The 24792-nt window shown below is 41.9% G+C and overlaps 1 protein-coding gene across 1 annotated transcript in view; it reads left to right on the top strand.

Moving 5' to 3' along the window:
* The window catches only part of LOC116059033 (NACHT, LRR and PYD domains-containing protein 1-like), a 55219-nt gene that overhangs the window by 11947 nt on the left and 18480 nt on the right, over positions 1 to 24792 (top strand). The window contains exons 4-12 of the mRNA XM_036007167.1: positions 1543 to 1716; positions 2740 to 2913; positions 3820 to 3866; positions 4285 to 4409; positions 5469 to 5524; positions 9956 to 10173; positions 10496 to 10761; positions 11090 to 11206; positions 11326 to 11467. Coding sequence (XP_035863060.1) covers positions 1543 to 1716; positions 2740 to 2913; positions 3820 to 3866; positions 4285 to 4409; positions 5469 to 5524; positions 9956 to 10173; positions 10496 to 10761; positions 11090 to 11206; positions 11326 to 11467 — 1319 coding nt within the window. The remainder of the gene's footprint in view (positions 1 to 1542; positions 1717 to 2739; positions 2914 to 3819; positions 3867 to 4284; positions 4410 to 5468; positions 5525 to 9955; positions 10174 to 10495; positions 10762 to 11089; positions 11207 to 11325; positions 11468 to 24792) is intronic.

Genomic DNA, 24792 nt, shown 5'->3' with positions numbered 1-24792 from the left:
TCTTTCACAACATGTTACTGGACCGACACAGGAATATGGCCACACGTTAGATCTTGTTTTATCTTATGGGTTGCCTGTTTCTAATATCCCAGTACATAATGCTGTTTTTTCTGATCACATGCTTGTCTTCTTTGATCTTTCTTTGCCCTCTCATAGTCTCAAACTGCCTGCTCCTAGGCGCCTGTGTCATGTGTTTAAGCCCTCCACTGCTGCTCAGTTTACTTCTGCTTTTATTAATATAACCCAGTCTGGTAGTAGTTATGTGGCTAACCTTGACACAGAACAATTACTTTCTTCCTTTCTTTCCACCTGTGCCGACATTGTTAACACTGTTGCTCCGCAAAAAATTAGGTGCATCAGATCTAAATCTGAGCCATGGCTCAATGACGCCACCCATGAGGCCAGGCAAGTGTGCAGGAGAGCTGAGCGCAGGTGGAAAAAGGACAAGCTCCATGTATCATATGAAGTCCTTAAGGAAAGCTTGAGAAAATATCAGAAAACTGTGAAAGCTGAAAAAACAAGATGTTTTTCTGACATTATCTCCCAAAATTTTAAAAAACCACTGGTCCTTTTTAAAACTATTGATTATTTTTTAAACTCTCCACAATCCTCCTGCCTGAAAGCTTCATTTGAAGTCTGTGAACATTTTCTTAACATATTTTTAGGCAAGGTTGCCACTGTCAGAGCCCATATCTCATCCCCTACTTTTGACCCTTCCATAGTTAGCACTTGCAAAACTGTCCTCAACCAGTTTGAGCCTGTCGCTTTTAAATCTCACTGAAATCGTCACGAAACTAAAACCCTCATATTGTCCCACTGACACTATGCCCCCTCGCCTTTTGAAGGAAGCCTGGGAGACTATTGGCCCGATTGTCCAAAATATCATCAATATAGTAGTTTGGCAGCAGGTGTCGTTCCAACATATGTCAAAGAAGCAGTTGTGGAACCCCTGATTAAAAAAGAAATCTGGATTCCTCGGTTTTATCCAATTACAGACCTATCTCTAAGCTTCCTTTTATCTCAAAAAATTTAGAGAAGACTGTACTTCTACAGCTGCAGTTTTTTTAGATGTACATGGAATTTTTGAGATTTTTCAATCTGGTTTTAAAGCATTTCACAGCACTGAAACTGCACTTTTGAGAGTTTTTAATGACCTCTAATTAACCATTGACTCTGGCAATTCTGCCATACTAGTGCTTTTATACCTCACTGCTGCATTTGATACAGTTGACCACGCAGTTCTTATCTCCCGTCTAGAGCACTGTGTTGGTATCAGACACACACTACACACACAGACACACAAACAGACACACACACAGACACACTCACACACACAAACATACACACACAGACAAACAGACACACTCATACACACTAACACTCAAAACTCACACATACATTGACACACACAAACTCACACACACATACACACACACATGCAAAGATAAAACAAAGAGACCAAAGGATATTTCCAAATGGATCAGTATATTACTGATTGAATTAGAAATTGATTTTTACCTTCATCGTTTATTTTTAATTCAGATTGAGGAACTGCAGGTTGTCAGAGATCAGCTGTGCTTCTCTGGTCTCAGCTCTGAAGTCCAACCCCTTCCATCTGAGAGAGCTGAACGTTAGTCTCAACAAGCTGCAGGATTCAGGAGTGAAGCTGCTGTGTGGTTTTCTGGAGAGTCCACACTGTAGACTGGAGACTCTGAGGTCAGTTCACTGACTCTGTTACTATTATAGATCTAATATGTTTAATTAACAACTGAACCTAATTTATGTACAAACACAACTTACAAATATAAATTTGTAAATGTTCTTTTGTTTATATGTTCATGTTTCTTGTAGTACATTTAGTCTGCAGTCCCAGAAGACTTGTGTTTATTAACCCTCGTGTTGTCTTCCCATTGGCCATGAACTTCGGGGTCAAAATTGAAAATGAACCTTTTTTTTGTGCTATTTTCCCCAACATTTTTGGCCCTTTTTCCTTTGCTTTAGAAGGTTTTTGGCACTTTTTTGTAACGCTTTATGAAAAGAAATTATGGTCAATACACGTCATTTATTTGAAATAATAACTAATTTGTTTAAAAATGCAGACATTGTGAATTATTTTGACTAATAGTTAAGATCAGAGGATGTTGAGTGGATCACAGACTGGTTAATGTCAAAGTTTAGTCAGGATACTGTTTTGAAACCATTAAAACAAATCAAATGCTTTAAAATTGAATAAAACACCAGAAGTTCAATCAAGTTCAGTGATCATTCATTTCACCTGTGAAGCACTTTCATGCATCCATGATATTTTTACACACACACAAACACATACACACAGAAACACACACACTAACACTCACACACAGAGACACACACACACACACACACACACACACACACAGAAACACACACACACACAAACATAGACAAACACAACACACACAAACTCACAGACAGACACACACATAAACATACACACACACACACAACACACAGACACACAAACATAGACACAGACACAGACACATATACACACAGACACACACAAAAATACACACACACAGACACACACACACACACACACTCACACACACACACACACACACACACACACACACAACCACACACAGATGAAAACAAAGAGAACAAAGCATATGGCCAAATGCAGGTATTTAAAGGATCAATATAGTGTTGATTGGATTAGAAATGGATTTTTATATTCATAATTTATTCTTAATTCAGATTGTGGGGCTGCAGTTTGTCAGAGATCAGCTGTGCTTCTCTGGTCTCAGCTCTGAAGTCCAACCCCTCCCATCTGAGAGAGCTGGACCTGAGAGACAACAACCTGACAGATTTAGACATGAAGCTGCTCTGTGATCTTGTGAAGAGTCCAAACTGTCGACTGGAGACTCTGGAGTAAGTAGAGGATTGGAGTCAGTCCATGCTGGTTTCAGCAGTATTGAACTAAACACAGTATCAAAGCAAAGATCCAGTATTTCCTGTAAACCTCCAACCTTCTCAGTGAAGCTCTGCGAGGAGAGAGAGAACAGTCAGCCAATCAGATGAGCCAGAAGCTTGTTGAGATCATGTGTTTGAGTTCATTTGAAGACAACAGTTTTCATTGTGTTCATTGCTGCAGGAAAAAAAATCTGGATTACAGCTGACAGCATCAGAACATGTACAGCGACACCAAACTGTTCAGCCATCAAATCTGATTTCTAAGTGTTTGTTCTCTCATTTCAACACTAAACAACTGATCAGTTCATCTTTGTCACAGCTCTGAGATCAGTCTGACTGAAGTAAATCACTGGCTCTTGTTTCATAGAACCAGCAATACATTTACTAACTATGTGATCTTTATGCAGAAGATCACATAGTCTTCAAGTCATGATCTTCAAGTCCTGTAATCACAGCTGATGTTTTACTGTCTTTAACATCATACATATATATATATATATGTATATCTCCTTCTGTAATTTGTGTTCGTCTAAAATTACAAAGTCAGCTATGTGGGAATTTTTCGGGTACCGAAAAAGCACAGATACCCCCACCCGTCTTCAAAATGAACGTTGCAACCAGCTATGAGAGTAAAGGTGTCTAAAAATAGTGAAATACTTCAGGCTGCTACAGAGGCACATACCATGGCCAACGACAGCTAGATTTCAAGCGGAGAAAAGCAGAGAATTCCACATTTTCGGCTAAGTTAGTACTTTTACTGTAGCCTGTAAGTTGAAGTTTCTTCAGTGTTAAAGGTTCATCTGATGAGGATTTAGTTTAACTCTCCTCATAAAATAACTGCATTATTCATGTTTATCCCTTCAGGGTGGATGACAGAGTATACAGGGCTGCACCTGACAGCTATAAAGGAGGTAAGTAAATATCTCAAAGAAACATAATAACGCTGTTAAAGCAGGATCATAACTGGAAGATTAGCTGCTGTGTGCTTTAAGGCGCTGGTTGATCCCAGTAACCACAGCAGATCTGTTGCTTTGTTCTTCTCTGTCTTGAATCTGTCATTTCTGTGTAAATGTTATTGTATAAACTCGGTCTTCACTTTATAACGTCCCACTTTGGACTGGGTCTCGACTTAAACATGATTTAATATCTACATTCTGACTTTATTGGAAGTTCTCATTAGATAACAACAGGAAACATGAGGAGAAAGACATGCTACAAAGGGCTCTGATCATCTTGAACAGGACGTTGCTGTTAGAGGTTTATTAATGTGGGTCACCAGGATTTCAAAAAGTGAGTTTGACATCTTCTGTGTCTTCTTCTCTCCCCCAGATCCGTCTACGTCAAAGACAGACCTTGATGTGTCTGAGGACAGAAGAGAGGATCAGCTGTCTCCTGATGATCCAGAGAGGTTGAAGCAGCAGCAGCTTGTGTGTGGAGAGGCTCCCGATACAAATGTCAGTGTTTCACTTTAACATTTTATTAATTTATCAGTGATCAGACTGGGGTTCTTCAGTTTTACCCCCTCCAGGGTTTAATATTCCTTTACTTCTACCTTCTTCTCTCTTTCTTCTCTTCCTCTTCATCATGAACTCATTCAAACTCATTTCTTCTTCCTCATCTCTGAAACCACTAGCTGCTGTCAAACAGAGTCCTGCAGGCTTCATTTGTGCAGAATCATTTCACTTAATAATAATAATTTAGTCATTCTGACAGAAAGTTAAGTGATGGATACAGAGTAAATAGTGCACATAGAGTAGAAAGTGAAGTGATGGATACAGAGTAAATAGTGCACATAGAGTAGAAAGTGAAGTGATGGATACAGAGTAAATAGTGTACATAGAGTACAAAGTGAAGTGATGGATACAGAGTAAATAGTGCACGTAGAGTAGAAAGTGAAGTGATGGATACAGAGTAAATAGTGCACGTAGAGTAGAAAGTGAAGTGATGGATACAGAGTAAATAGTGCACGTAGAGTAGAAAGTGAAGTGATGGATACAGAGTAAATAGTGCACGTAGAGTAGAAAGTGAAGTGATGGATACAGAGTAAATAGTGCACGTAGAGTAGAAAGTGATGTGATGGATACAGAGTAAATAGTGCACGTAGAGTAGGAAGTGAAGTGATGGATACAGAGTAAATAGTGCACGTAGAGTAGAAAGTTAAGTGATGGATACAGAGTAAATAGTGCACGTAGAGTAGAAAGTTAAGTGATGGATACAGAGTAAATAGTGCACGTAGAGTAGGAAGTGAAGTGATGGATACAGAGTAAATAGTGCACGTAGAGTAGAAAGTTAAGTGATGGATACAGAGTAAATAGTGCACGTAGAGTAGGAAGTGAAGTGATGGATACAGAGTAAATAGTGCACGTAGAGTAGGAAGTGAAGTGATGGATACAGAGTAAATAGTGCACGTAGAGTAGAAAGTGAAGCAGTGAGGATCCGGTCACCTAGACAGAACTGTGAGAGTTTGGGGGCCAGTTTCTAATCAACTCTTTTTGTTCTTTTTATTATTTCAGGAAATGTTCCATTTCACACCTGAGCTGCTGACTGAGTCTGGAAAGACTTCTTACAGGTAACCCAGTCATACAATGCAGAATACTTCTACCTTAAACTGAGTCAACTCCTTTCAGCAGTTACACTTAATCTAATGTTCAGCCTTCTCAGTTGAGTTTATCTCTTTTTAGTGCATCAGTATACTCCATCAGAACTGCATTTCAGATGTTCCACACACACTTCACTAGGGTTGGGCATCGTTTGGATTTTAACGATTCTGATTCCAATTCTGATTCTTCCTTTCATTTCCGGTTCTTATCGATTCTTGATTCCGATTCTTTGAGGGGTGGAGTTGAAATGGGTTACGTGCCTATTTTCACAAATAAGATATACATTTTATTTTGATTCAATGATGGTTTGCAGTTTTACAAGGCTTTTTCAATGTAAAATAAAGCCACACTAGGCCGCTGCTTACTGTGCTCCAAGGCTGCAACACAACAAGCGCCTGGCCGCTTCGGAAACCAGATAGATAGATAGATAGATAGATAGATAGATTTTTTTATTGATCTCAAAAAAATGGGAAATAACATTGTTGCAGCAGCAAAATTTCAGACACAGCACACGTACAGAGTAAACATTAAATAATAGGAAAAAATATACATGAAATAATAATAGAATAATACACTAGCAATATTTAAAAATATATACAATTTGGAAATAAAATGTACAACTGTTTCGATATATAGATAAAACTTAATGTGCAAGTTGGGGAGTAAAAATGTACAACTGTTTCACTGGTAATGATTGTGCAAGGTTGTGCAAGGTGCATTCAGTGTAGTTGTGATGTCTAAGAGTCTTATCTAACACTCAGAGATGAAGTGTTAAAATGTTTAATTGCCTGTGGTAGGAATGATTTCCTGTAGCGGTCCGTGTGACATCGAAGCTGTCGGAGCCTCTTAGAGAAGGTGCTCCTCTGTTGGACCAGTGTGGGGTGGAGAGGGTGGTCGGGGTTATCCATGATAGATAACAGTTTGTTCAGTGACCTCCTCTCCACCACAGCTTCAAAAGTCTCCTGTTTGCAGCCAATAACGGAGCCAGCCTTCCTGATCAGTTTGTTCAGTCTGTTTGTGTCGCTGGCTCCGATGCTGCTGCCCCAGCAGATGGCGGAGGAGAACAGAGCGCTGGCCACAACAAACTGGTAGAACATCTTCAGCATCTTGCTGCACACGTTGAAGGATCTCAGCTTCCTCAGGAAATAGAGTCTGCTCATCCCCTTCTTGTAAACAGCAGTGCTGTTGACTTTCCAGTTCAGCCTGCTGTCGATGTTGACACCCAGGTATCTGTACTCCTCAACCATGTCCACATCTCCACCCAGAATGCAAAGGGGCTGCGGAGCCGTTCCCTTCCTCCTGAAGTCAATCACCATCTCTCTGGTCTTATCCACATTCAGCAGCAGGTGATTCTTACCAGACCACTCCACAAAGTTGTCCACCAGTGCTCTGTACTCTCTCTGAGCTGTACTGGAAGTCTGTGGTGTATAAGGTGAACAGAAAAGGAGACAGCACAGTCCCCTGTGGAGCCCCCGTACCACTCACCACCACATCAGACAGAACACGGTCCAGGTGGACAAACTGTGGTCTATCTGTCAGGTAGTCAGTGATCCAGGAGACTGTGGACGCACTGACACCCATCATCTGCAGCTTCTCACCTAGTAGCAGTGGCTGGATGGTGTTGAATGCACTGGAGAAATCAAAAAATGTGATTCTCACAGTGCTGCCACCGCCATCCAGGTGCAAATGAGCTTGCTGCAGAAGATAGATGACAGTATCGTCCACTCCCAGACGAGGCTGGTAGGCAAACTGTAGAGGGTCCAGAGAAGATCTCACCTGTGGCCTCAGGCGGGCCAAGACCAGCCTCTCCAGCACCTTCATCACATGGGATGTGAGAGCCACTGGGCTCTCACATCCCTAGATAGATTTGAGGCCAGATGGGCTAGATGGAGTCGACTTCTTGGGGACCGGGACCAGGCAGGACGTCTTCCACAGCAGCGGCACCCTCTGCAGGCTCAGGTTGAAGACATACTGGAGAACACCAGACAGCTGACTGGCGCCGGTCTTCAGGACCCTGGGGCTGATGCCATCCGGGCCGGCAGCCTTGTGCTGGTGAAGCCTCTCCAGCTGTCTCTTCACCTGGCCAGGTGTGAATGAAAAGCAGGGGGGGTGCTTGAAGTGTCTGTGGGGGGAGATGAGATGTGCTGTAGTTGTGGGGGGAGTGGGCAGACCACAGGGGAGTGAGGGGGGAGGTGTGGGAGCAAGAGAGGGGGGGGAGGAGGCAGAGAGGGGGTGTGGGGGGGTGGTGGAGTGGTAGAAGAGGCAGGGGATGGCTGTGAGCTAAACCTGTTAAAGTAACAGTTCAGCTCGTTTGCTCTCTCACGGCTGCCTGGTGTTGGTCTTCTTCTACCCCCACACCCGGTGATCTCTTTCATCCCTGTCCACACCTCCCTCATATTGTTCTCCTGTAGACTGGCCTCCAGCTTCCTCCTGTAGGAGTTTTTACATTCCCTCAGTTTATCCCGTAGTTTGTGCTGTGCTTCCCTCAGCTCCTGTCTGTCCCATGACCTGAAAGCTTTCTTCTTCTCATTAAGAAGAACTTTAAGGTCACTGGTGATCCACGGCTTGTGAGTGGGAAGGCAGCGTACAGTCGGGGAGGGCATGGTGACATTCTCACAGAATTTGATGTATTCTGTGATGCGGTCTGTCATATTATTGATGTCCTCCTCATGTGGTTCACAGAGCACGTCCCAGTCTGTAGACTCAAAACAGTCGTGCAGAGCCTCCTCAGCCTCCTGAGTCCACCTCCTCACAGTCCTTTTTTGGACAGACTGCTGCTGGACAAGAGGAACATACTCAGGAGACAGCAAGACAAGGTTGTGATCAGATTTGCCAAGGGGGGGAAGGGCAGTGGCACTGTATGCATCCTTGGCATTAGCATACAGGAGGTCCAGAGTGTTATTGTCTCTTGTGGGGCAGTTAACATATTGTTGAAAGTCCGGGAGGGATTTATCCAGTGAAGCATGATTAAAATCCCCAGTGATAACCATGAAGGCATTGGGCTGCTGCGTCTGAAGTTGTAAGACAGTGGTGTGGATGACGTCAGCAGCTGCCTCCGCATCAGCAGATGGTGGAATGTACACAACGATTACTATGGTGGACGTAAACTCCCTCGGGAGATAATACGGGTGAAACCCCACAGCCAGCAGTTCAATGTCCGGGCTACAGAAACGTTCCTTCACATTCACATGTCTGGGATTGCACCACTTTTCACTCACATACAGTGCAACCCCCTCTCCTTTCTTCTTACCGCTGTCTGTAATGACCCTGTCCGCCCGAACCGTCAAAAATCCGGGTACCGCCACGCCATGGTCCGGGATGTGCGAGTGCAGCCATGTCTCGGTAAAACACAGTATGCTGCACTCGCGGAATTCCCTCTGGGTTTTAATGAGCGCCGCCAGTTCGTCCGTCTTATTTCCCAGAGACTGTACATTCCCCATAATGATCGCTGGGACGGCAGGCTTATGTTTCCTTTTTTTTGCCTTACGTTTTAATCCACCTCTGCAACCCCGGCGTCTCCTCTGTAGTTCCTTCGGTATTTCAGGCTTGTCCCCCGGCAGAAGTACAGGTCGACACAGCACTATCAGCTGATCGCGTGTGTAAACAATAGTCCCGCTGCCTTGAGCGTAACACGCAGTTACAAAAGTCGTCCATAGTAAGAACAGAACCAAGAGAAAAATTCCGAAGTTGTCAGAAGCCATCTCTACACAGATGTTCTTAGTGACTATAAAAAAAGAACTGAACTTAAAGACCAAAAAAATCACTTAAAACACACAAAATACACACACACATCAGGAGCTGCTGCAACAGGCTACCGCACGACACAGCGCCATTTTTGCCAAAACGATTCCAATAAAGAAACGATTCTACTGGAATCGTAATTTTTGAAACGATTCCAAGTAGGAATCGGTTCTCGATGCCCAACCCTACACTTCACCTGTCACTTCAACTGCTTTCAGTGCTTACACTTCACTTTTAAAACTCAAACACTTCTTACTCCTGCAGCTGCTGCTTCACTCTCTTGTCCAGAAAGTCAGTTTGGTCCCCATCTTTTTGAGCAATGCAGTGATCACATTTGTTATCTGTTTGTGTTGCCGGACAGATTAAGTCTGACTCTAGTCCCAAATCTGTTGCTCCCAACATATTTTAGAACCTGGGTTAATTCTGACACACTGGGTTTTCTTAGACGTTCACAACGCCTGATCAATCAGCTGAAGAATCAATGATCTGTCTGTTGGACGGATCGCAGGATGTGACTGTGCAGGAAGGAAGACTGAAACGTGTAAAACTTGTCGTACAAGATGAATAAAAACGCAGAGTGTCTGCACGGTTTAACTCAACACATAATTTGACCCACAGAGGGAGAGCTTGTTTGTGATTGGCCCTTCTGTGTCCGACAGGTTCAGGTGTCCTGGTCCAGGTGTGTTCCAGTGTGATTTGACTGGACTGGTGTTTGTTACGACTCAGGAGGCGGAGCTGCTGTACAACACTGTCCAATGGGATGAGAGCCTCCTCCAATCAGCTGGCAGGATGGCTGCAGGGCCGCTGTTTGACATCAAGTGTTCAGAGGATGGAGCAGTCTGTCAGCTCCACCTTCCACACTGTGAAACAAAGGATGGTAAAGACATTACAGTCTTCAATGTTAAAGAATGAATAAATACTACTGAAAAGATGTGTATTCATGTGTAGTACTTAAATTAAAGGAGTAGTGGAGTTTATTTACAAGACTTAACACACTCATCCAGACAGATCACATGTGGAACAGGAAAATAAAAAAATAATAAGGTACAGGATAGAGGTGAACTTGCACATCCTTGGGGTGCTCCAGAGTTAATGACTATGGATTAATTTGAAGTCTCTGAACTCAAGTAGAACTAAATAAACGGTAGATTAACCTTTTATCAATGAAACCAAAGTGTAACAGGTCTTTTCTTTCCCAGCGCTGCTTGTTGATGGCCTGTTGTCTGTCGTCCACATCACTGATGATGGGATGAGCATCTTGGAGCCGCTGAAGATTACAGACACTCATGTGGTCGTGAAGGTTCCTCACCTCTCTGCCTTTGGCCTGATCTGGGATATCGTTAGAAGATTTCTGAACATCTCACTGCCAATAGAGGCCCAAGTTCTGCTGTTCCTCCGACCTCCGGACACGGGGCCTCGAGTCCTAGATGTTCTACTGCTGCCCCGCAACATCCTTCTAGATGAGGTAGATGACTGTGTGTATACCTTGTATGTATTTATGTGTCTTTATTGTGTTTATACTTGCTTCAGGGACACAAATACAGTTGAAGTTGGGGTAAAGCTATCTGTCATATGTGCTCACCATCTGCCTAAACTCAGTTGGTTAGAAGATGTGAAATGGGTGCAAATTGAAAGTCACGTATTTAATTTGAAAGATCTCTTTCAATTTCTACTTCAAGGCCAATAGAAATGTAAGAAACAACATGAACTATATTGTTTTCTTAAACATGCTCTATACTAAAATCGACTTGACTATCTAAAACTAAACTAATAAAAATGTCCTGTTACTGAAGGTGGAAAAGAAACAAAGAGGTGCTAAACACATTAGGATCTCTTCCAAATGTCATCTCAGCATTGATCAAAGTTACAGTGTCCACTGTCAACCTGAGGGCTTTATAATACAGCCTGAGGTGAGTTTAATCACTTCTACTGGTTATACACAGACTCATCATGTTGAAAACATATTCACAATCAGCCAGATAAATATCTGTAACAGGTTGAAAAATGACATGTTGCTACTGGGTTTCAGCATGAAACATTTAGCTCAGACTATGGACCAAATTACCATCCAACATTTGAAGTTTTCCTGGAGACGATCCCAGAGAAGGTGACTTTGATGGTCCAGGACCGAGAGAGGACAGAAGTCTGGAGACGTAACGTGTCTTTGAAAGGTAAAGGCTTCACCCTCCTACAGCAGCCCTCCACCTGATGGATGTCCCAGTTAAGAGGGGCTGGATTTAAGAAAGTCAAACAAACAGGACTTTCACCCAGGAGACGGGGGTTCATGTCCCATATAATAAAATAAAAAGAAACAAACTAATAAATAGTTACTTAATAAATAAAAATTAATCTTAGTCTATATCCACGACGTTCCACTTCCAGTATTGCTCTGGTGCCGCCGGACATTCTGTCAGATGTCCGTCCCCTTCCTCTGTCTCTGTGTTGGTGTTCTAACCTCCGGCTGATTTGTGAGGACTATGGTTAACTGCTCCTCAGATCTCTGCAGGGTAAATCCAGACAGCTAGCTAGACTATCTGTCCAATCTGAGTTTTCTGTTGCACGACTAAAACTACTTTTGAACGTACACATGTTCCACCAAAACAAGTTCCTTCCTGAGACTATTTAGCAGAGGCACCGTGGCTCCGTCTGATGCTTAGACCCGCCCACGATGATTGTGATTGGTTTAAAGAAATGCCAATAAACCAGAGCAGGTTTTTCTCCCATCCAGGAATGATGTGTGGACTAGACAGACCTTCCTCCTCAGAGCTGTGGAGGAAGGTCTGGACATGAGAGACTAAGTTAATCTGAATTAACGCTATATCAACAGATTGATACAAACCTAGGGGTTTTATAAAAAAAACATGAAATATAAATTATAAATGTCTGTCTTTTGAATTCGGAATACTTCTTAAAGGATAACACAAACTGAAAATAATTTCCCCGGTTATCTTCCAGGTCCAACTGGGCCAAATCCATGGAGGAATGACCCAGCAGAGGACAGCGTCCCAGCAGAGGACGCTGAAGAAAAGCTGTTGCTAGTTCGGAGACAGTTTGTAGAGCGAGTGTCTGATCCTGTTCTGAACCAGCTTCTGGATAAACTCCTTGAGCGTGGTGTTATAACTGATGGTGAAATGCAGTCAGTCAGAACAGGCAGAGCAGACAAAGCACGAGACGTGATGGACACGGTGAGAAGAAAAGGAAGTAGAGCCAGCTCAGTTCTGATGGCTGCTCTCTGTGAGGTGGATCCAGTCCTTTCCAGAGAGCTGAGATTAATCTGAAGAACCAAACTGTGGAGAGTTGGGATGGATCTCTACAATAACTGACTGGTACACATTGTCTCTTTGAAATGAAAAGCTGGTAAAGTCTGTTTTTAATAAGTGGACTTTGACTCTGAAAGTGATTGAGTCCAGTAAAGAGGGAGTGCTGTTCTTAGTTTCAGCCACTAGATGGAGACAGAACTTCACTGATGGACAAACAAGATGCAGAATCAGAACATCAGAAAACCAACTGAGAAAGATTTCTGAGTGAACATTCAACTGTTGTTTAAAGAAATACTGGTTGGTCATTGGTCACATCCTTTAAATCTCTTTGACCTTTGTACAGCCTCATGTCATCGTTACTTTAGAAAAATAATCAAAAGAGAAACAACTTCTGCTGAATGCAGCGTGGCTTTTTTTAAGGCTGGAGGACTTTTGTCTCTGGACCAAAGTTTTCTCTTGGTGACAGAAATCTTCAGGGGGATTCAGAGGAAATGAACAGCTGTTCAGGTTGACTAAATATTGATGTTTTTGATGCTGAATGTTTCAGTGGACCAACAATCCTGCATCAAACATAGCTCCTACACTTTAAAAACACATATAACTTTTCATATTTCTTTATATTTCATACTGTTGCACTGTTGTTATGCAAAACATCACAGAGACAAAGCTACCTGACAATAAACTGTTTATAATAGTCGAGAAAGTGTGTGTGTGTGTGTGTGTGTGTGTGTGTGTGTGTGTGTGTGTGTGTGTGTGTCAGTCATGTACCTATGTCATGCATAATCCTAAAATAATTATGCTATAATAATGAATGAATTCAAGTTAAGTAAATGTAGCATTTAAATGGTTTTAGTTACAAGTCAGTTGTTTATTAAATCTTTCACTGCCAGCGATGCCTAAAATGTTTAGTGCTGTTCAGGGGGGACTTGTCTCAAAAACAACAACAATGGTTTCTACCATCTATAGTGATGATCACCAGACAGAGGAGCAGAAACATCAGACCACAAGAGGAAGTCACACTGGACTGAAGATGACAGTCTGCCTAGACACAAGAAGACACTGTGTGTGTGTGTGTGTGTGTGTGTGTGTGTGTGTGTGTGTGTGTGTGTGTGTGTATCTTGCTACACGTATTAGATTGTACTACGTATTCAGGTCATATTTTTAATATTTTATTCACTTCATTTATATCAGTGTGTGCGTGTGTCATCTAACATCTACCAACCAGATAGTGTTGTGGGCGGGACATGAAGTGAGATCAGTGGTGAGTGCTGATTGGCTGTTACTCGTCTAACATCTACCAACCAGATAGTGTTGTGGGCGGGACATGAAGTGAGATCAGTGGTGAGGTAAACGGGAGCAGAGGGAGAGACTCAGAGCTGTAGCTGAGACAAAGTACAACACCTTTTATTTCATTAACTTTATAATAAAACACAGATACAGATCATCTGCAAACTGCCAAATATGGGACAGAGCCTTTCCAGCTGCTGCTCCACGACGGTGGAAGCTGCTGCCTTCACATATCAGATGGTCTCCCTCCATTTCTGTTTTTATATCTGGGATAAAGAGCCATTAGAACTCTCTAATCTCTCTATCTGGTCTCATCATGTCATCATTCTGGGTTTGGGAACTGCTGCTTGTTGTTGGTGTTGGGATCTTCTTTTTGGGTTTTGATATTTACATTTTAATGTTCTTTTATTCAGCCCTTTGGTCAGATTAATGTGTGTTTAAATGTGCTCTAGAAATCAACTTTACTTACTGAAAGTTAACATAAGAAACATTTTACAGACCCAGAGATATGTTGATTATAATAATTAATCAGAAATCACAATCAGAACAAGTTTTATAGTTTATTAATAATGTTTATTATACAGACGATAGATTATACATATAGACCAAAATATAACAAGTTTATAACACTGACAACACTGCAAGATACAACTATTATAAATGCATTAAAGACAATTCATATTCCTTCATATATAATATACAACATCACATAATCTTTAGATTTAAAATACAACATCTGGAACACACACACACACACACACACACACACAGACACACACACACTCACAGAGAAACACACAACACACAGACACACACACACACACACACTCACAGAGACACACACAACACACACAGACACACACACTCACAATCACACACACACACACACACACACACAGACACGTATCTACAATAACATCAAGAAAAGATCAACAATCTCAATATATATACAATATAATACCATATATATATTAAGGCTGTCAGCGTTAACGCGTTAATCGCGATGCGATTAAGGGCCGATGCGAAGTGATTCTTTTTTTTTTTTTTAATCGCATTAATCTCATGCCTCCATTTATTCATTTCTGTTCCACTCCACTGGGCTTGGCGTGGTCCTAACAGGCTACTATTTTGACCCTTTGCAGCACCGTTACTTCTCATCAAGCTGCCACTTCCTCCTAACACATCCTGCTGCTGCTGCTGCAGCATGATGGAGAAACACAGCAGCAAAAACTCTGAATGAAGATTTTTATTTTCAGAAACTCCCAGTTGGCTCGTAGACAAGTCAAAGCCACATGCACGTTGTGTAAAGCTGAATTAAAATATCACCGAAGCACGTCAAGCTGGAGCTACCAGCTACGAGCTAAGCATAGTAGTACAGTTAACGTGACTCAGGTTGATGCTAGCAGGCTCAGGTTAAGCAGTATTTAGGAGAGTGCTACTAGCCGACCTGTTGATGAAACCAAATCCCAAAAAATGACTACAGCTCTTGCTAAATGGGTGGCAACTAACTGCAGACCTGTCAGCATGGTAGAGGACTCGGGTCTTAAAGACGTACTACGGTTGGCATGTTCTGACCGGTCTCGTTGCCGTCGAGGGGGACAGTAGTCTCACCACACAGCCTGTATGACACGGAGGAAGCAGCCACACTGGAACTGCTGTAAGGTGCAAACTCTGTCTCATTAACCGGTGATCACTGGACGTCAGTGAGGAATCAACATTATTTAGGAGTTACTAAACACTAGATTGACTCTGGTAAGGATAGAGATTTTTAGTTTTTTAGTTAAGTACTTGGAGGAATTGTGCAATAATGACAGATTCACACAAATTATTCTTTTGTTTACAGTAAATAAATAATTATAAATCTTAAAATCAAGTTCATAAAGTAACTTTCTTTGCATTCATTTGATTCCCAATCAAGATACACTGGTAAGAATTGCCTTTGATTGTTAATATGGACTTAAAAGCTGTTCTGAAATGCAAAATAATAGAATTTTAATCATGTGATAAAATATGCGATTAATCGCTATTATAAAAAATTAATCGCTGAAGTTCTATAGTAGAAGTAATAGGAGTTCTACAAAATTAATCGTTTGACAGCCCTAATATATATATATATATATATATATATATATATATATATTAGGGCTGTCAAATGATTAATTTTTATATATATATAAACAACATAATACAGATGATACGGGAACATCTGCACCCTGTCAGGATCAAAGGTTACCTTCTAACATTCAAAACTTATTTTATATTATTATAATAATAATCATTGGGTATTTATGTCTTATTTCCCATCATTTCTGTTTGTTGTTTCTGTAATCTCTCTCTCTGTCTTTTGTGTTCTAGTTTAAATGTTTTCTCTGCATGAATGTGTCCATCCCTTGTTTTAAAGCCAGTGTATACCAGGCTGTATTAAAGCCAGTGTATACCAGGCTGTATTAAAGCCAGTGTATACCAGGCTGTATTAAAGCCAGTGTATACCAGGCTGTATTAAAGCCAGTGTATACCAGGCTGTATTAAAGCCAGTGTATACCAGGCTGTATTAAAGCCAATGATGAAATGATCATATATGCATATTAAGTGTGTGTGTGAGCTGAAAGCTGCTCTCCTCTCCGTGTCCTCAGGTTCACAGAGACTACAGCAGCACAGAGCATCAGCAGCAGGACACTGAGCACTGAGCATCGCACTTTGAAGAAGGTGGAGTAAATCCCAAAGGGCTCCATGTACATTAACACAGTTCTCTCTTTTGACACACACTGACCACCATCTCGGCCATAAACTACACACCAGTACTCCCCTGCGTCTCCCACTGAGACATTAGAGATAACCAGGTTACCTTTAGACATGCTCACTCTGCTCATGCTCTGATTAGACTCTACATGAAAGATTCTTCCCTCTGTTTGTTCTGACTTGATAAACCAAACATGCCACTTATCTCCCAAATCTCTGCATCTGAGAGTGATTTCTTCTCCCTCTGAGAAGAGCTCTACAGCAGGTGGGCCAAATTTGGGACACACAAACAACTGATACTTTTGCACTCTCATAGAGGCTTTACAGTAGTACCAACCTGAGTGATTTAACATTAGAGATGAAAACACCAGCGAGTAGTTTTGGTCTACTGAAGGAACAGTCTGGTTTTGTAGTCGTAGGTCAGTGTAAGAGTATGTTTTTAGATTATACTTCCTCCAACGTGGGGGCTGTTCATCAGTAGAGTCAGCGATAGTGCACGGCAACACATCGGTTTCTCCCACTGAGCCGTAGATCATCTCAACCTGTAGTCTCAACCCTACAGTGTAACTGCTAACACACTGCTGTTGGTTCATCACCAGACAGGTGTACGGTGTAAGGTCTGTAGCTGTGAGGTTGGATACACGAAGATCTGATGTGTTTGTCACCACTTGGTATCTTCCTCTAACATTGTCCATCACTGATGTCGTCTTGTCCCCAAAAACTCTGCTCCATGTTTCTTTCTCATATCTAGAGTCCTGTTTGAACCACTGGACATCCAGATTATCAGCTGCTCCCTCACATGGCAGGTCCACTGTTACTCCAAGTCTCACTGTGATATATCTTCTGACATATTTCCCAACTATTGAAGTACAAACAGTAATAGTGATGTTGTTCTCATGTGTCACGTTGCCCTCAGTCCAACACTCCTCTTGGTACCGGCCGGAGTCTGAATGGGTCAGGTTGAGGATGGTGTAAGAAGAAGTATCCACATCGCTGTCAAGTCGTTGTTTCAGGTCTTCGGGTACTGAGGAGCTGTTGGACCAGAGGTCAGAGGTGTTCCACAGGACAAGCTTCTCCTCACCAACAGATCTGGAGATCAGGCAGGAGTTGGTGTTCTCGGGGAGGTTGAAGGTGTAATAGTCTCCTTCCTCTCGGATGATGAGCCGTTCTTCAGCATGGATGTTGTTGATGAGAGCAAACAGCAGGAAGGAGAGCTCTGTGACTGCAGCCATTCTGCTCCGAGGTCGACAAACACTGACACCACTCAGCTCATATACTCTACACCAACCCTCATCAGCAGCTTCTTCTCTCTCTTTTTGAAACTTTACAGAGATAAGAGAGGTGTCTGTGTGTGGGTGGGTGTCTGTGCAGTTGAGGCATTTGATCATTTCCTTTTGATAATGTCAAGCAAACAGATGAAGTGATCTGTGTGTGTGTGTGTGTGTGTGTGTGTGTGTGTGTGGTGTGTGTGTGTGTGTGCGTGTGTGTATGTTGTGGTCTAGTTAGTGATGTAGATCAGTAATAACACAGTAAACATGAATAGACAGTCTATATAAATGCTGAATGAAGTAAACAGTAAATATACAGTTAGTGCAGATTGTGTTTAGATAGTGATGTAGATCAGTAGATGGACAAAAATTGCATGACAACAAAGGTTGGAGAAAACAGTTGAGCATGCCAGGGCAGATGTATAGTGCAAAAGAGTGTAAACAGATATGATAGCAGAGCAGGTGAAGATGTGCATCTGTGCAAATATGCAATGGGGCATGACAGAGATAATGGAATAAGGTTGTGCAGAATAGTGGATGAAAGATGGAGAGCAGTTAGTACTAGGGTTGGGTACTGAAACCCGGTGCTAATACGGCACTGGTGCCTAAAAGACCGCTATCTACCGGACCGAATTACAACGCGGATTTCGGCACCTCATTTCGAAGCCACTGCGCTGCTCTCTGATGCTCTGAAACAGACGTTAGAGGCAACAGTAGCATCGCTGCACGTGACACTAACAGTACACTTGACAGCAGCTAACGTTAGCCTACCGTAAAATAGTAGCTGGATTAAACAGGGTTAAAAAGCTGACAGCTAAACAGTGTAAAGGGTGACTGTATTTCACTGTAGAGGATTCAAACATCGGGACGTTAAGCAGTTGCCGTTGTCGGAAAAACAACAGACATGGTCATCACTTGAAACTAGTAAGCCTCGTGGTGCATTCAAAGTTATTTTAAAATACCCTATTCCCTATTACCCTAATTTTTAAAGTATCAGTTCAGGCACCATTTAGGCACTGGCATCGTTTTAAAAGTATTGGTTTAGCACCGGTATTGGAAAAAAAACAAAAACAATACCCAACCCTAGTTAGTACGTAAAGTGATCGGACAGGAGCTCAGACAGACATACTTTAAAGGCAGTTAGTGGGATAAAGGTTTTGAGTTTCAGAGTTTTTTGTAGTTCATAAAAACTTGTAGCATCTGAGAACTGGAAGGAGTGGTGCCAAAGGAGGTGTGGGCTTTTGGGGTGACCAAGGAGATGTAACTGCTTGAGCGAAGGCTGCAGGTGGGTAAAGCTATGGTGACCAGTGAGCTTAGGTGCAGTGGGGCTTTGCCTAGCAAGGACTTATACATGATTTGGTACCAGTGAGTTAAGCGTTGAGTGTGTAATGAGGGCCAGCCAACTAATGCCTAGAGGTTGCAGTGGTGGGGGTTACAATGTGCTCTGGTCACAAAACGTATGGCACTATTGGAGACAACATCTAGTTTTTTCAGGAGAGAGTTTGAGGCAGTTCTATAAATGACATCACTGAAATCGAGAATTGGTAAAATTGTCATTTTCACCAAAGCAAGTTTAACAGTATGAGTGAAAGAGGCCCTGTTGCGGAATAGGAAACCGATCCTAGACTTAACTTTAGATTGAAGGTGGTTTATGTGTTGCTGGAAGGAGAGGGAACTGTCTAACCAGACACCTGAGTATTTGTACACAGCCACATTTTCTAATTCCAACCCATTGAGTGTTGTAATGCTAATTGGGTGGGAAGGGTGGGCAGCAATCGATTAAAAAGCATGAACTTGGTTTTGCCAGAGTTTAGCAGTAATTGGAGGTTTTGGAAGGAGTGCTGAATGGCATTGAAGCTCTCCTGGAGGTTTGATAGCACAGTATCCAATGAGGGGCCGGATGTGTACAGGATGGTGTCGTCTGCATAGAGGTGAATTTGAGAATTCCCGACAGCACATTGAAACAGTTGATGTATAGGGAGAAAAGAGTCGGCCTGAGAAACTAACCTTGTGGTAACCCCATAGAGACATCCATAGGTCCAGACAACAGGCCCTCAGATTTAACGCACTGGACCCTATCAGAGAAATAGTTATTGAACCACGCGAAGCATGGTCATGAAAGAACCCAAGGTTGTTGAGTCAGTCGATAAGAATACGATGGTTATCAGAGTCAAAGGCCTTTGACAGATCAATGTAAACGTCTGTACAGTAATGCTTTTTGTCAATGGCTGCTGTGATGTCATTTATAACCTTGAGGGTGGCTGTGGTACAGCCATGACCGGCACGGAAGCCAGATTGCGTAGCGGAAAGGATACAGTGGGATTCAAGATGGTTGGTAATCTGTTTATTGAACAAGCTTTCGAAGACTTTCGAATGACAGGGTAAGACGGATATGGGTCTATAGCAGTTTGGGTCAAGGGTGCCTCCCCCTTTGAAGAGAGGGATTTCCAGTCTCCAGGGCCCAGTTTTTCAAAAGTAATCCAGTGGGATTTAGGATCACGGATTGGATCAAATCTTGGAAATGGGTTTTCAAAAGCAAAAGAGGGATTCCGAACTAAGATCAGATCATGTAATGCGATTTTACATTTGATCTGAATCAAACCTGCCCTTTGGGTTTTTTAGAACTTTGAATTCGGTTTGGGATGTACTTCATACCAAAAAACAGGATTATCCTGATCCCATCAGAAGAGTGGATTCAGTTGTGAGTTTTCAAACCAAATAATAATAAGATGGATCAGGTGATCCTGGATAGCAAAACATAGGATTTCCAAATCCAGATCAATTTGATACAGATTACATTTTTTGAAAAACTGTGCCCTGAAGATCTGAAGATGCGAGAGATAGGTTAAACATGTTGGCAATGGTGTGTGTGTGTGTGTGTTTGTGTGTGTGTGTGTGTGTGTGTGTGTGTGCATCTGTGTGTGTGTGTCTGTGTGTGTGTTTTATCAGAATCCTTTTCTTTAAGTTGGAGCAGACTCATAACTCATTAAAACTAATGTGTCCTTCAATAATGAATGCCCAGTATATAGTATCTTTGTGAATGAGTTATGAGTATTTTATGTATGAGGCTCCAGTTCACAGAGTATTTGAGAAAAATACTTTTATTAGCTGTAGTCATGTTGTAGTTGTTACTTAGGTTACCCTCTCTGTAGACGTCCCTGCGTAGGGTTAGACCTCCGGGAAGGATGTGGCCGTCAGATCGCTATGACAACCCTCATCAGCATTAACATCATCAGAGGAAACTTTGCAGAGATAAGAGAGAGGTGTGTGTGGGAGGGTGTGTGGCTGTATGTGTGTGTGTGTGTGTGTCTCTGTGTCTCTCTCTGTGTGTGGCTGTGTGTGTGTGTGTGTGTGTGTGTGTGTGTGTGTGTGTGTGTGTGTGTGTGTGTGTGTGAAAACATGGGCTTAAACCTTAGCACAGTGTTTCCATTTCAGCTCAATGTGAGAGTCTTTACTGTGTTTTGATGTCATTTACGGCGCTTTCTCTCCTCTCCGTTGATCTATTCCAAGTTTTCTCAAAAATTAAAAGTCTTGACATGAATACAACATTTTATTATCAAATATAAATCTCCACTGATGATAAGCTTACTGGCCTATACAGTAGGTAAGGTACTCACTTAGATATCCATCCCCAGATACAGTTAATGTGCCACGTTTTAACATAAAAACATGATTTATAAAATCATGCCAACAATTATTAGGCTATTTTAATAGCTGAGTATTCTATCCAAAAAAAGGTATGTATAAAGGTTTTTTGCTATTGTCAATAAAGTAAAAAAAAAAAAAAAAAAAGTTTGCCGACAATGCCGAGGGCAGAAGCTTAGCAGCACAGCGGTCTTAGCAGACAGAGAGCAGTCCGCTAACTTGTAGCTCTCTCTAATATAACCAATATCAGCTGCTCTGTTTTAGGCTACAAAACGACAATGCAGGCTGAAATTCAACCGTGCGGTTTTGTCACGACTAGGCTATATGCAGAAGGGAACTCCGCTAGCTGCTAGGCTAATGTGCAATGGTAAACACTACAGCGTTAACGTTAATGTGTCCACGTCCACCTCAGCTCAATGGACTGTCCATCCTCATGTGCAAAGCTGAAGTGACGAGCAACTTCAGTTTTAGTTTTCTCTCCATAAACTCTTGACAGTTGATGAGAACAAATACAGTGATTATTGCTTTCATTATATTTCATATCACACGATATCTGTTCTTCTGTAACTTCCATGAGCAAAAAGTTAAAAAATTAAATAAAAAATATGCGGTGATGGCGGTGATATTCAGTAACCGTCCCAGCCCTAGTAACTGTGTGTGTGTGTGTGTGTGTGTGTGTGTCTGTGTGTGTGTTTGTTTGTGTGTGTGTGTGTGTGTGTGTGTGTGTGTGTGTGAGTGTGTGTCTATGTGTGTGTCTGTGTGTGTGTTTGTTTGTGTCTATGTGAGTGTGTGTGTGTCTATGTGTGTGTGTGTGTACATTTGCTTTTATTATTATGTGGAATTGTTAAGCTCTATTGATAAGGGTGATGGACCTATTCATAGGCCTAAACTAAAGCAGTGATTGGTTAGTGATCAGTTAAACTATTAGTGTGTTACAGTTTTTCTCGATTGCTTTGACACAGCAGTCAACTCAAACTCCACATTTTTCAGCAGTTAACACACAGGCTGAAACAGACTGATGGTCAGAATGACATCCTGTTAGTAGACGGCTCTGACCAAAACATTTAACATGTGCAGCAAAAGAACATTTTGCCTTCAAACAACATAACTAGCAAACAAGTGTCTGATCTCTATCAATCAACCATTACACAGTGACACCAACATACTAAATACACTCTCACTCAGTGGGAATCAGTGCTGGTCATTGTAGTCTATTACTGGACGTAGCTTGTCACTGTAGTCTATTACTGGACGTAGCTTTCATGCCAGTGACATTTGTTGATAAAGTTGCCTTCTTGCAAAGAATTGGATCCAGAATCAGAAATGCTTTGATGCAAATTTTATTGATTCCATTGATCCTTACTTTCAAACTTTGGCTGAAAACTGAAATACTGTAAATATTACACAAAATACATGTAAACCAAAATAAAATCTATTACAGTTTCTCAATTGCTTAAACACATTTGCCCACTCTGACATCACATTTTCAAACCAGTTAACACACAGAATAAAACTGAAGCTCAATGGCCAAAATGACTCATTTTGTTAGCAAAATGCTCTAACACTCACAAAACATTAAAAGCATGCAACATAAGCAAATATTTCCATCAAACACCACAACTTGTGGTCAAATTAATTTATTCTTTCAATCAATCATTTCACAATGGACAACAAAATACAGCCATCAATATGAAATATGACACTTTACAAACTCAAATGGATACTGAAAAAAAAAAAAAAAAAAAGCTACCAAAGGAAACTTATGGGTGGAAATACCTTTAAAAAAAAAAAGATATATTTTATCTTTCACATTTAGTCCATTCGTTCTTGACGATTATGCCACAGGTTCTCATCAACATCGCATTGAATGTTTTCCCTTGCAATGCACCGAGGGAAATACCTCCTTGCATGGCGCATCCATCCCTGGCAGTCCTCTGCACCTATTGCCAGGCAACCAGCATTCATTGCCTCCAGGAGGGGCATCTGCTCATATGGCCGGTGATCATACACCTTCCACCTCCAAGCAGAGAAGAACTCCTCGATTGGGTTCAGAAAAGGGGAGTATGCAGGGAAGAATAGGAAGGTGTATCATGATGCAGGAAGTGCATCATGATACGAGGCTGTGCTGCAAACCGTTCGTTCACAAGGCGAGAGTGATGGAAAGCCACATTGTCCCAAATTATGACATACAGAGTCATGCCAGGCCTCAACAGCCCTCTCTCTTCGGGTGGAATCAGTATTTCTTTCAATGAATCAAGAAATGTGATGAGGCGTTCTGTATTGTATGGGCCAATGGTTGGTATGTGGCAAAGGACCCCATCATTGGAGATGGCAGCACACATGGTGATATTGGCACCCCTCTGACCTGGCACTGTGACAGCGGCCCTCTGCCCAATGACGTTCCTCCCGCGTCTCCTCACTTTACAGAGGTTGAAGCCGGCTTCATCCACAAAAATTAATTTGTGATGTGCCCCCTCAGCTTCAAGCTCCATTATTCTCTAAGAAAAAGAACAAATTCATAAAGCAAATTACAGTATTCCAGTCGCATGTAACTATGGTAAACAAGGTATTACAATAACAAAATCTGTACCTGCACATCCTGGAATCGTGCCTCCTTTACGATGTCAGAGTTTCTTTGAAATGGAACTCGGTACAGCTGCTTCATGCTGACATGGTGTCGTTTAAGGACTCGATCTATAGTTGCCAAACTCACACTGTTTATATTTCTAAATGCTCCCTGATCTGCAATTACTGCTGCCTGGATTTCACGCAGTCTGATTGCATTGTTTGCCACTACCATATCTACCATATCTACAATGGCAGACTCCTGTTCAATACTAAATATCTTTCCTCTGCCACCAGTGTGTGGTAATGTGTGGATCCTATAAAGTAAAAGCAAAAAGCATGTCAAAATTGATATTACTGTATGACAGTCACATAAATGGGATTGATAAAACATCTGCATTACTGTAGACACAGTTTGTTCTGCTAACAGGGCAATACAGTAAAGCTGAAATACACAGTGGTATACATTACAGTAACACTGTGAATTACCTGTTCTCATTCCGAAAAAGCCTGATAATAGATGCCACAGTGCTCCGAGTCAGAATGGGCTGGACCCTTTGTCCCGTCTCTCTGAAGGACCAGCCATGATTGATGACATGGTCAATAATTGTTGCCCCAATTTCATCTGAAACTTGAGCTGGATTTTGTCCTCTTGCTGCTGCAGCTCCTCCACCACGCATACGGGCTCCTCTTCCTCTGGCCCCTCTGGCTCCTCTTCCTCTTCCTCTGGCC

Source organism: Sander lucioperca, chromosome 11, assembly GCF_008315115.2.
Source record: "Sander lucioperca isolate FBNREF2018 chromosome 11, SLUC_FBN_1.2, whole genome shotgun sequence".
In the NCBI taxonomy this organism is placed as follows: domain Eukaryota; kingdom Metazoa; phylum Chordata; class Actinopteri; order Perciformes; family Percidae; genus Sander; species Sander lucioperca.
Note: the sequence above shows the minus strand (reverse complement) of the source record. Positions and strands in the feature narration are given on the sequence as shown.